Here is a 12,816-nt window from a genome sequence, read left to right as displayed (position 1 = left end):
AATAAAAACCACCACATATATAACACCAAAATTCACAGAAATGATTAAAAAGTTATACTCTATCAGTTTGAGCTAACCCGGTTTGATCACTGCACAATGCACTGTGGTCCAGAAAGGTAAAAAGTGAAACTTAATTCTTGAAATGCTTTTGCATTCATCCTAGCTTAAGGGTGTCTTCAGAATAATTGTTTGTATGAATGATCTCCATAATCTCAAAGTGTTGAAAGGTGCTTCCTATGATAAAAACAAAAAGAAATTACCTTTTAAGAAAAAAGAAATTCAAAAATAAGAAACTCTGCTGAATAAATCAAATTCCCATCTATGTTGGGTACAGAGTTATAGAATATTTTGTATGAGAGTTACACAAAATTTAGTTTCTCGTACGGACTGCTATAGGTTCCATACATTTGATCAAATTGAAGGTAATTATTTTTAGTTCTAAGAAAAATGACCGAGTATGCCCCAAAAAGAACGACAATCAAATGAAAAGGGCATATTTTTTTGAGGAAAAGCATTAACAACTCTAAATAAGATTGACATATATACGAAATGCATAATGTTTGTCTGAGACAATTTTAATGTGAAAACTGAAATGAAAAAGCTAGAACATGGAAATAAGCGCTTCATCATATGTAACAACTTTGAAGAAGAAAGTTATCCACTACAAAATTGCCATCGGGCTCCAGATCCGAATTTCCTCCTACATTGCGTCGTTGGTTGAGATTTACTCTAGAGTAGGGTGTTCCAAAAAAATCGATGTTGAAAAAGTCAAGGTGCTCAGCCCTAAATTTGAAGAAAATGTTATTTATAGTATTTTGACGTGGGACACGTCTTTGTTTACTATACTGGGATGCATTCTGTAAAATTGGAAATGAAACGGGCAAATGTTGCGTCCGATTTCAAACGTTAATAACAGCATAACCACATGATGGATAATAATAACCAATATGTTGTTGGATAGATAAAATGTATAACAATTTTGTAATGTGTTAATTAGCACTCTAATTTCATTGCTAAGCGGTAAAATTGGTAATAATTTCAATAAAAAATTTACGCGAATAATGAACCAATTACATGCGAGCATTCCTAGCACAGACGACGTGAATGGACACCATCCGTTCCCTGTAATATTCCCTGTATCCATTTCGAAATAAAAATTGACAGAGTCTCCCCGTCCCAATAGGTCAATTTATTTTTGCTTCCATGAGCTTAGACTAATATGATGTCTCGAAGGTAAAAGTTTTCCTAAAAGTTTTAAACAATACCCATCCTTGAACAATTTCTAAACCTGCGTGTTAGGTTCTGAAGAACCTAATAAAAACTGATGTCTTGAAAGAAAACATGCCGGTAAAAGCAACAGTACCAGTGGAGTAAAGAACCGCAGGTCTCTCGTCGTCTATGATTGCAGTGGTACTCTTCTATTCGTACATTTCAGCGGTACACTTTTATTCGTACTGCAGCGGTACTATTCGTATTGCAGTGGTACACTTTTGTTTGTACATTTCTATTTGTATGCAATTGAGGAAAAACTGCAATGCTGCTGTTGATGGTGATTGAAAGTTTATCTCATAAATATGATTGCCATAAATTACTCAACAAGAATTGTAAATTTTTGCAACGGATATTTATTTAATTTTATCTTCGATATTCACTAAATAATCTTGACCGGATATTATCGAAAGAGTAGATTCCTAAATATATACATTTATAGAAGAGTAAGAGCCTGCGAATGCTTGTGATTTTTTTTTTGTTTATTCAGTGAGATTCGTACAGAATCTCTTTTACATTTCAAAATTGTTAGATGATATATGATTATTCTAAGCTTTACCATGATAAACGTATATTTCCTGTCTCCGTAATACAGCGAATGTAGTTGTAGGCAAATAAAAATAATTGTCAAGCAAAAAAAAAAAATGTAATTGTGGATTGCTACGATTTTTTGCTGGAACTTGTTAATAATTTTGTTTAAAATATTTTCTTCTGTTTGCTAATTGATGAACCTTTGTAAGGGCTTCCATATTATTCTGAAAGTAAGATCCATACTATAGATTTGATTTAATTACAGTTAAATAAGACAAAACCATTCATTATGATAACGTAAGTATTATTGGATTTGGTTTTTGAGGATATAGAGTTAATTCTGACTTTGACGCATTACGAGAAATTCTTTGTGCTTCTTCAACAAGCACGATATGCTTGTGCCTTGTCAAATACATATTTTTTGCACAAAAAAAAATACTACAGGCATAATATCGCCAAATATAAATGATATTCTTTTGAGTGTTGTTGAATATATTCCAAAAATTGATTTCAAGGGAGGCTGAAAATAAAAATACGTACAGTCGCTGAGCAAACACATTGATTCCGTCTGCAGACTCTGTATATTTTGTAACAAAAAATCCCCTATTTACAGTGTTTAGTCCCACGTCACCATTTCATACAACCCTAGGGCTGTATACCTTGTAGTATTTGTAAAACATTTCGACTTTCTAAAAAATTGTTTTCAGGTTGCCCAAACGTGATTGATGAAAAACATAACAAAAAATTAAACCTTCAAAACACAAATAAAAATAAATTGATCAAGAACTGAAATTTTCATTGCAAAGCGAGATTTATGACGAAAATTAACATGTAAAAAGATACTTGATATCTTGTCGGGGAGCTGAGATATTGGCTTTCTAAGCGATGGAAAACTATGCATTTTAACAAATATGTTAAATAACTGTTTTATTTTGGGAGTTAAAAAATAACAATACTAAGAAAACAAATGCATTTTTGGATGGCTGATAACTTAGTAGAAGGTTTGAAAATTTGGAAAAATCTGCGAAAAAAGTTAGAACGAAAATTAAGATTTTTAGAGCCTTCTAATAGAAAACTCAATGTTGCTCGTAATATGTAAGAAATAGAAACATGATGTCTTAGGTAAAGTTTCTTGTTTTAAGATAACCTAAAACTTTGTCGAAGACATCTTGCGTCTATCTGTTTCTGATTAAAAAGCAAATTTTTTATCTTACTCATTGGTGGATTGATCACCCATCTTTCTACATTAAAAGATGCATTTTTGAATATCCTAAAACTTCTCCGAAAATACCTTATAGCTATAATCAAGATTTGAATCACTATTTAGGTAATTGTACGCCAAAACGGCAAAATAAAACCCTGTACAATGGAGATATTGAGCTTTAGTGGCATTTTTGACAAAATGCATAGTTTTCCATCACATGTAGAAACGCCAATATCTCAGCCCCCCGATAAGATATCATGGATCTTTTTTCATGTTAATTTTTGTCTAGAATCCCGCCTGCAGTAAAAATTTCAGTTCTGGATCAAAAAAATTTTTTTTATGTGGTTTCATATGAAAATTATGAGATAAATTCACTATTTTGTGATGTTCAATGGGCTCTGTGAGCCAAAAAATTGAATGCGATGCTGAACCAAACCATGCCCCACGAAAATAAAAAAAAATTATTAAAAAGTTTAGGAATCGAACAGATTTGAAAAAAGTGCAGAAGAGTGGTTTTGTAGCTTGAAAAATTTATTTGTTCATAAATCACGTTTGGGCAACCTGAAAACGATTTTTTAGAAAGTCGAAATGTTCACAAAAATGCTATAAATAACATTATCTTTCAATTTAGGGCAGAGCACCTTTACTTTTTCAACATTGTTTTTTTTGGGACAGCCTACTCTACAGCTTCTCCAGTTTAAGAAAGATGAAAGATTGTGAAAACGACGTATTGTTGAAAAAAGTGGGCAATATTTCTGCAAGCGAGGAGTCAAATGAACGCAGACTTCCTATCTAGGGTTAAAACTCTCTGGTCGAAAATAGTCAATGAGCTGGAAAACATATGAGGAGTTTACTTCAGTGTGTGTTTAATTAGTTGCTCTATTGTACCGGCTTCCCAGTGTTTTGGTTGTTTCCGTCTATTTTTCCGCCGTGCGACGTGATTCGTTTGGTACCGAAAGGAAAGGATGTCTCGAACATGCCGTTCCTTGCATTCAAAATTGGATTGCAGCCGTCATTGCAAGAATGAGCTCTACTTGTGCCGACCGACCTGGCTAGAAGGACCTGTCGAAAACTCTTGCCTCCACTGACCGTGTCTGGATCTACTACCAAAATGTCAGAGGTGTATGGACTGAAATTGACGACCTGCCTTTGGCTGCCACAGACTGCAATTATGACGTCATCAAACTGACTGCGACCGGATTGAATGACTGCCGTTCGTTTTGTTCGTCGTCATGTTTTCCGTTGTGATCGCAGTCGCATTCTGGCGTTCTGGTAGCAGTTCATCATCGTCGCCCTTTCACGTAAGTAGGCCATGGAGAGCGAAATGCTAGAGTTGATGTTTGTTGAAGCTGTGGTTGATTGTAATCAACCTCGTCTGCAGTGGTTCCAATCGGCTGACGGTATCGTACTTCTGGCAATATCTTCGACCAGTGCTACTTTGATAGACGGAAAGGAATATTTGCATTTGATCTCAAATGGTTGCCAAAATGTCAATGATATGGCCGCCAGTTTCTGTTCGATTGTTCAACAATGGTTGCAGAGGAACGTTTCATCTAAGAGATGGCCTTTTTTACCTGTCTGAGTGACTCCACTGCTACGTGAACCTGCCAACGAAAGCATCGCGTGCTACGATCTTTACACAAAATTAGTTCTCATCGCGCCAGCAACGCGTGTCGAGAGCCGAGCTCGGTTTAACACAAGGCTCATGCTATGAGAGTGCAGAATAATCTTCGACGTAACCCGAAAAGATTCTGGAAATTCGATTTAGGATGATGTTAAAGTTGCTTCTGAACTCGAAGCTGGGTCTGCTGCATTAGACTCTGTTGCGAGAAAGCTCAAATGGTCACATGAAGTCGTACTGGATCCAACACTATCTTTCAGAAACAACTACACATTTATTTATTCATTTATTTGTTATTTTCATCTGGCTAAATATGCCTTAACGGATTTTTCGTGATGCGGAAAAGCCCTTTTGAGTCACAGTTTGTTACTCAAAAAGGCATAAAAACCTCATATCTTTTCTTACCCTACAAAAACATTTACAAAGCATAATCAAGAACTAATACAAAAAAAAAAACGAACAAGTTACATGTTGATTGGTCAGTCAGTATAAATCTGTCACTAATATTATAGTTATTTTGTAAAATTTTCGTCATTGAAGTTCTCGCCCTCTATTCAGAAGTTTTCGTGGAAATGCCGCATTAGAGAAGTTGAAATCGTAGAGGTAGTAGACCTCATTGAAGCTGGTAGCCATAAAACGGATTGGCTCATGGCGACCGTATTCCGTACGCCGGGTATCGAGAGAGAGAGAGAGAGAGAAAATCCCGCTGCCGTAGAGTCTTTCAGGTGCGTAAAAATCAAGTTGTGTCAGAATTTGCTAAGAATCAGCGTCTACTTTTAGTATTTTTCCGACAAAAACAGCCTGAGCAACGAATCTCCTGTGTTGTGTGTTTAGACCCAACAGGTTACACCAGTGTTAATATGGTGGCAAGTTCACTGTATCTCGCCATGGCAAACGTCGAAGAGCGTATTTTACGATTTTTTTTCTGTACTGATTCGAATCTGTTTTTCGAAGTGTGCTGATATGGGCACCACACAACTGCATTGGACTCTAAAATCGAGCGCACTAAAGTACAGTACAGCGACCGCATACAGTGAGGATCGCAAAATTCGTTACATATTTTAAACAAAATCGACAGCTCATTGATAAAAATTGAGAACACAAGTGGACCGTGGTTACTTCCTTGTGGTACGCCAGACATATTGGAGAAGCTTTTAGATGATACGGATCCGATCTTGACACAAAGCCGTCTGTCCGTGAGATAGGACCTGAACCAACTAATAAGATCATCGGAGATACCAAGTTTACTTAACTTTAGAAGCAACTTTCTCTTTTTTTATGCACAGGGAACATGATCGACAATTTCTAGCTGGTAGGGAATTTGCCTTCACGGAGAGATTTGTTGAAAAGTAACGTCAATGGCTTGATCAATGAGCTCGTGCATCGTTTCAGGACACAGGAAGGTATTCCATCTGAGCTGGGTGACGTAGAAAGTTTCATCTTGGAGATAGCGGATTCTACCTGTTGGTGGTTTACAATAAAATTCCTCAGTTCACATGCGCTGGTAGGGGTTTCTCTACATGCATCTGAAGCTTGCTGGGCGTAAGCAGTGAAGCTGTTGAATGCGCTTTGAAAATGGGTTGGGGAAAGTTCGCATTTTTCAGAAGGGGAGCATGCTACGTCGTTATCTAGAAACATCTCCACGGGAAGCCCATTATCCTTCCGTTTGGAGTTGACGAAAGTCCAAAATTGGTAGTTATTGCTGGCACGCAAAAATTGTTGCTTATGGAACAGGCAACGGGTTCTACTATAATTACCCTAGATCTTATACGCTTCAGACGCCTTAAATGAGTATTTTCCCAGGGTGGTTTAGAAAGATGTCTATAAGCAGGAACATGTTCAACCAACGCATTGTTAACAAACTGCGAGTGAAAGTCAACGACCTCGTCAATGTTGTCTGCAGTATCCATGAAGGTCCAGTCCATTCGAAGAAAAAATTCGTTCAACGCATCGTAGTTAGCTCTGTGATAATCCAGTACAGTGTCGTTGGAGTAAGGTTCAAAAACGGTCGGAGCAGGTAGTTCAGCTTCAACTAAAACGACAGGGTGGCCAGGGTTTACTTACCGTTACCGTTACCGTTAAATGCGTTACCCTTAAATGCTCAAGAGAGTTATCTACGGGAGTTCGATCCATGCAACTGTTTAGTGACACTGACACAGCAATAAGAACTCAACCACCGCGAGTTTTTGTGCTATTAAATCGGTTACGATCCATTCGGTATACGACATGAGAGTTTCCGAATAATTGAGAAGAATATATCTTATCGTCGAGCAATGTTTCAGCCAAGACTATGACATCGTAACCTGATTCAGATACTACTAGAAGGAAATCAGAAAATCATCTATTTTTGTGCGCAGACCACGGACGTTCTGGTAGTAGACTTCTAATTTTCTGAAAGATTGATCGTTCGGTTTATGAACAGTGATCGCGTCTGGTGGCAGGGTCCGATTGACCAGAACAGCTTCAGTAGAGTGAACGGTGAAGTTTAACTTCGGGTTGATCTGAAATGGTTGAATACGACTAAGGCGGGACACAGTATATTCAGATGCTTCGGCAGGACATATAGTCAGTGTAGCATTACCTGAGCCAACCAATTCGTTTAGCTGGTGATAATGTTATGGTGACGATGTTATTGCGGAAGAGTCGGTGTCCGATTTTGACCAAGCTTGCTCAGATAATTGGTGAGTACAGTCTGTACAGATGACATCAACCGAGCTGAATACGAGTGAGGGAGGGCGCAGTATCCACAAAAGCTTCGGTAGAACATATATTTGAAAAAGTATTACCTGGACAAAACAGATCTTTCCACTGGTTAGAAGCGGGTGCTGAGAAATCATCAGATGTTTCGGCATTTAATTGCTAAATTGCGAAATCGATACGCTGTCGAGCTTTCTTCAATCACTGCTCCACGATCAATGAGTACCATCAAGCAGCTCGTCAGGGGGCGGCTGTCGTTTTGTATTAAATTGATGGCAATTAACACATTTTTTTGCATTGGTCGATTTTGTGATCGCCAGAACACTTGGGGCAGCAAGGAGGTTCGGCACAAGCTGCTGCTTTATGTCCGAATTCCGAGCAGTTGAAGCAGCGACCAACTTCGGTCGCCTCCGTGACTCTACACCGATCCCATGCCAGGATAACTCGCTCGAGATTCATTAAGACGTCAAATCCCCGTGCGTCGGTTTCGAGTATGGCAGAAATTTGATTTGATTTTCGTTTATCATTACAGGTGGATCCGAATGACTTGTATATCCAGCAAACTGGCCGCTTGGTTTTGCTTCTTCTGGCAGTCTACTAGCTTTTCTTTTTGTCGATGATTGCCAAGGCCAATCGACAATTTAATTTCATTTCGAAAGTTGCCGTGAAGCATCTTTTCGACTTCAGTGTAACATCTGGTCGTTTTAGAAATAAGATTACACGCTCGAAAATTTTGTAAGTTTTTATTAATTCATTAAGACACTATTTATGTCAGATGAAATACAGACAAATACAAATCGAAAAGTCTACTTGTTGAAAAATAAACAAAAAATAATACCGAAACATAAAAAAAGTCATCAGCCAATCTTAAAAAGCCCCTATCGGATCGCAGAAGTCCGAGGGGCAAGACAGCTTTGCTCTCTATCTTGTCCAAATAATTGCTGCTGAGCTCATCTTAAATGTGGAGTTGAAGTCAAGATTTTTTCCCGGTGAGAGATTACTAGTTTTCTTTGCCTCTTGTAAAAGTTCTCAAAAACTTCTGTGTCATCTAAATCGTTATTTGTAGTACCTATATTGAGTAGTCTCACCATCTCATTAAAATGTGCAAAACTGCAAATTGCAAGCGACAACGAATAAACAGATTGATGTCAGCCTTGATGGTGACGTTAGTTACGATAGCAACAATAAAAAAGAGTTAATGAATACTCGGAATACGATGTCAACAATCAAATCGATCAAAAATAGCCTACTTGGATGATAAGCATCGCTTGTGCGACGTTTCATTCTTTATTTGATTGCGATAATCACTGGTTGAAGTGGACTATGTACTTACCGGTACGCATTCACACTTGATGCAGTACATAACCCCGAACGGGGGTCCCAAATCGGCGAACCAGGTGGAACCGAGCTCGCGGAGCGTCTTGCCAAAGAGACATTCTGGAAAAAAAGAAAAAAAAAACGAGATTAGCATAGTTTTGTGAATGGCACCGAATCGCAGCGACGCTGCTTAAATAATTAAGTCGATTATTGATACACGCAGCGCCGGACGGCGGTTCGGTTCGGAAACTGGCTCGGCTGCCGCCATTAATATCGAACTTCAACTGTTGAAACTCCATTAATATCAATTTAGAGCCATTTCGAAAATGTATAAAACGAAAGCAGCTCTGCAGCCAGCCTCGCCACCTGTCACAGCCACAGGGCTGACGGCGGACGAGGGGTGCAAAATTTATGAATGAAAAACTAGCCGCCGTCGTCGTTGGTAACAAAGTTGCTATCGTTGTGGGCACTGATAAACGGTGTTGACGCCAGGCTTAATTCGGATAAAAAGTTGCGGTTGATCTTCATGGAAAATTTATGAGGCACAGGGTTCGGTCGAGCGGTAAATCGCACACGCAGAACCGGCGGCACACACACGGAGCGCAGTCGGCAAAACAACAATCATCAATCGATTCGTTAATTTATGCATGTTTATGGTCGGAACGGTCGCGGCTGCTGGCGCCTGCTGTCCCCCCCACAGTAACCTCAGCAAATGGACCCCGCACGACGGAACGACTCAAAAGCGGTGATATATTTTATATCGGCGTTTGAATCATCCTGTTTTTTTTACGATATTTATTTACTCGTACGCTAATTTATTGCGCCATCCGCTGTCGCCGCGGCCGCAGCCGCCGCTGTTGACAATCATCGCATCGCATCGTGTGCGCTGCGGAGAGCAGCGCAGGCAATTTACGATTTTTGCCGTTCCGCTAAACTATTGTAATTTATGGGCACGAGCTATTTGTTCGAGATGTCATTCGGTTCGATTTTTTCGAGCTGGAAGTGCGACGACGAGGAAAGGAAGAAGTATTGTTCCGCTGTCACCAGCAGATGCATAGCAGACCTTGCGCGGGTTGCTGCGATTGAGACCTGAGAAGTACCTTTTGCCGAGGGATGTCCGGCGGGAGGAAAAATAGCCGTCAAAATGTAAATAATTACAGTTTGACGAACAACGCGACCGGCCATCAGCGCCGCTTTCGGACGGCAGACGCGCCGAGAGACAGGCCAGGGTCGACGGATCGGTGATCTATAAATGGATAATTGGTGGCGCCAGCAGAGGAGTTCGCGTCCTTTACGTTACGCGGCTGTTGCCGCCGTCGCCGCCGCCGCTGTTGCTGTTGTCGCGAGGTGTCACAAATATCGCGCCGTCATCGGCGACGCCGAATTTTAGCCTTTCGGTCCGTCGTCCAAGCAAGGAACAGCGAGAGAGAGAGAGAGAGAGAGAGAGAGAGAGAGAGAGAGAGAGAGAGAGAAGGCAGAGGTAGCGAAACAGTGCGAACTCGCGGAGATCCAGTTTCGAGAGTCGTGCCGTTTTTGGCTTCCCAACCCGCTTCTCCTTCTTTTCTGCCGGTGCGCTTGCTGGTTGCCGGCTGGCTGATGCAGATGAACGCGCAGACGATCTAATTTACATACAATTTAAAGCGAGAAAAACATTCCGATTGCTTGCTTGATCGATCGACAAGTTTTCGCGGTTTCGCTTGTTAAACGGTTCGCGGGAGGGACAGAAATGAAGAAAAAAGGAAGATACACGAAGAATAAAAGCAAGAGAACAAGAAACCAGAACGTGTAAACGGGAGGAAACGATTAATCGGAACCAAGTGTTATGCCCGCGATGTAGGTACAAATGTGGTTCTTCTTCTGCTCGCTGCTGCTGCTGCACTTCTGCGGAGCCGCCTCGCGAGAGGGCGGCTAACCGCCGAAACATTGTCTGACATTGATTTATCAGTTTTGCAGGCAGGCAAGCAGCAGCAAGCCATGATTCAAGGTTAACGACTAGAATTTGGAAACTAGTTTCAAGAGCAGATACCGTTCATTGCGAGGGGTTTTAAAAACTCAACCGAAGATCGAACAATCGGTATTGATTGTAAACTTAATTCCTTGATTGATTCGAGATCGAATTTTATCATTCAGCCAATTTGGATTTCCAAAAGCTATGATATAATTCCTCCTCCTCCTCCTCCTCCACGTCGAAATCCAGCGCACAAACCAAGCGTTCAATAGTACGTATTAGGTATTCACGAAACGGCGCATTAGCGTCCATCCCGGGAGATTGAATGCCGTCACCAACCGACCGACCGACCAACCGACCGTTCGATCCGATCCGATCGGACTGTCAGTGCCAGCAGCACACAATTGATCGGTTTTGGTGGAGGCGGCTGTGGCGGCTCGTGGTGGTACGCGAAGTAGGCTGTGAGTTGGCGGTGACACAGTGGCAGCCATTGCGGCTAGTCGTGGTCTCCCGGGGCAATGGAAAAATCTTTCATTCTATGAATTAAAGATTTATTAGTCGACGATAAAGTCGAATTACACGTGGAACTCTTGGTGGACGACGGCGGCGGCGGGTTTTGCCATGTTCTGTGGGTGTGTTTGTGTTCATAAATCTAAGAAATTTGTAATGATTCATTAGATCGGTTCCCGACTGGTTGGTACGCGGTCAATCTCCATTCGAGATGGATGTGAATTGAATTATGAATTAGTGAAGGCAAGTTTGGATTCTAGGGGCCCGGTGGAGGCGGCTATTGCGTATTTGCATTCTTTTCGCTACTCTAGTAGCCGCGGTGCCTGTGTCATGCGTCCATTGCGTCCACCAGCGTCAGCTGGACTGGAACTATTCGCCGTCGACAATCGATGATGCGATCATCGGGCAAAAATAGAGATGACTTCAAAATGGCAGACCCAGCGGAAGCGAACACAAAAGCAGCAGCAGCCGCAGCAGTAGCACACAACGAGAAACGGTTCCACTTTCGCACAATCGGTTGAATTTTGCATCAATTAGAATCAATAATATGCATTATCAGTCAATTAAAGACTAATCAAAATGGAATCTGCTCGCCTTTTGCCCCCTCTCCGAACGCCAACACGAGCGAATGCGGAACTGACACAGCACAGCAGGCTATTGTGTATTGACCAGTTGCTCGGTTTTTACTGTCATTGCGTGTGCGTCAAAGGCGGCGTTGGAAAGCGGCCACAATTGGCGTTTTAGCATAAATTTGAATTTGGCAGCAGAAAATTTTTTACGACCGAACCTATAACTTGCGGCCGCTCCGAGGAGCTGGCTTTCCTTCGGATGCTCCCTCGACTGCGAATGAGGCGGCTTCTCATTATCGGAATACAAATTAGAATTAACCTTCCTTCCCCCCTAGCTAGCGGGGTAGAAGGGGGGGGGGGGAGGTATTGAACCGCCACGCCGTTCGGAAGGACAACGTTGTGCCACTTCAGCCAGAGGAGACTCTCAAAGTCAAAGCGAAGATAATTGTTGGTTTCTTTTTCACCGGCCCTCCGCCCCATCTGCGCTAATCGGAAGAGTTTAATCGTCAGCCTTTTTTTTCGCACCGCCACCGCGGTGCTTCTGATTATGAGGGAGAAATCAAATTATCGCTTAATAATACAGCCATTTGTATGACAGGTAAAGTCAAAATTTTAAAACGACCATACGCTAATAATCGAAATGTCACCCCGATGTCAGGCAAGATGACTAAAGTTCCGGGAAGAAGGTTTTCAAATCTTTTAAAAATGTTGTCATTAAACATCTATAAAAAAAATATTTAAGAACTATTTAAAGGTCATCTTGAAAAGGTTAAATACCATAAAATCACCATAGGATCGTCGAATAGACATCACAAAAGCAAGAACCGTCACAAAAACTGTTTTCAAAGTAGGTTAAAAAAGTGACATCAGAATTAGAATCGTGTCAAAAATGCCAAGCAGTCAAGAAATTCTTTCAACTCAAAGTCTTTGAAGATTTTTGGATTTCCTTCACGGGGATAGTCGCCAACGTCGAAATCAACGTCTTAAAAGCGACGGAACCTCTTAGAACTGCATTTCTGTAAACCTATTTTTAACTCTTGATGCGCTTCAGCCGCCATTTTAATCGAACGAAATGAGAATGAGTAATAGGTACTTGCCGCAACGTTTTAGATGTGTCAAAATGGACGCCATCTATTGACGAAAAGCGAGA

At 41.0% G+C, this 12,816-nt stretch overlaps 1 protein-coding gene across 1 annotated transcript in view; it reads right to left on the bottom strand.

Moving 5' to 3' along the window:
- LOC129719004 (dorsal-ventral patterning protein Sog) overlaps window positions 1–12,816 on the bottom strand; it is an 89,836-nt gene that overhangs the window by 42,413 nt on the left and 34,607 nt on the right. The window contains exon 2 of the mRNA XM_055670306.1: window positions 8,656–8,759. Within this exon, the coding sequence (XP_055526281.1) occupies window positions 8,656–8,759 (104 nt within the window). The remainder of the gene's footprint in view (window positions 1–8,655; window positions 8,760–12,816) is intronic.

The sequence above is a fragment of the Wyeomyia smithii genome, chromosome 1 (genome assembly GCF_029784165.1).
Source record: "Wyeomyia smithii strain HCP4-BCI-WySm-NY-G18 chromosome 1, ASM2978416v1, whole genome shotgun sequence".
In the NCBI taxonomy this organism is placed as follows: domain Eukaryota; kingdom Metazoa; phylum Arthropoda; class Insecta; order Diptera; family Culicidae; genus Wyeomyia; species Wyeomyia smithii.
Note: the sequence above shows the minus strand (reverse complement) of the source record. Positions and strands in the feature narration are given on the sequence as shown.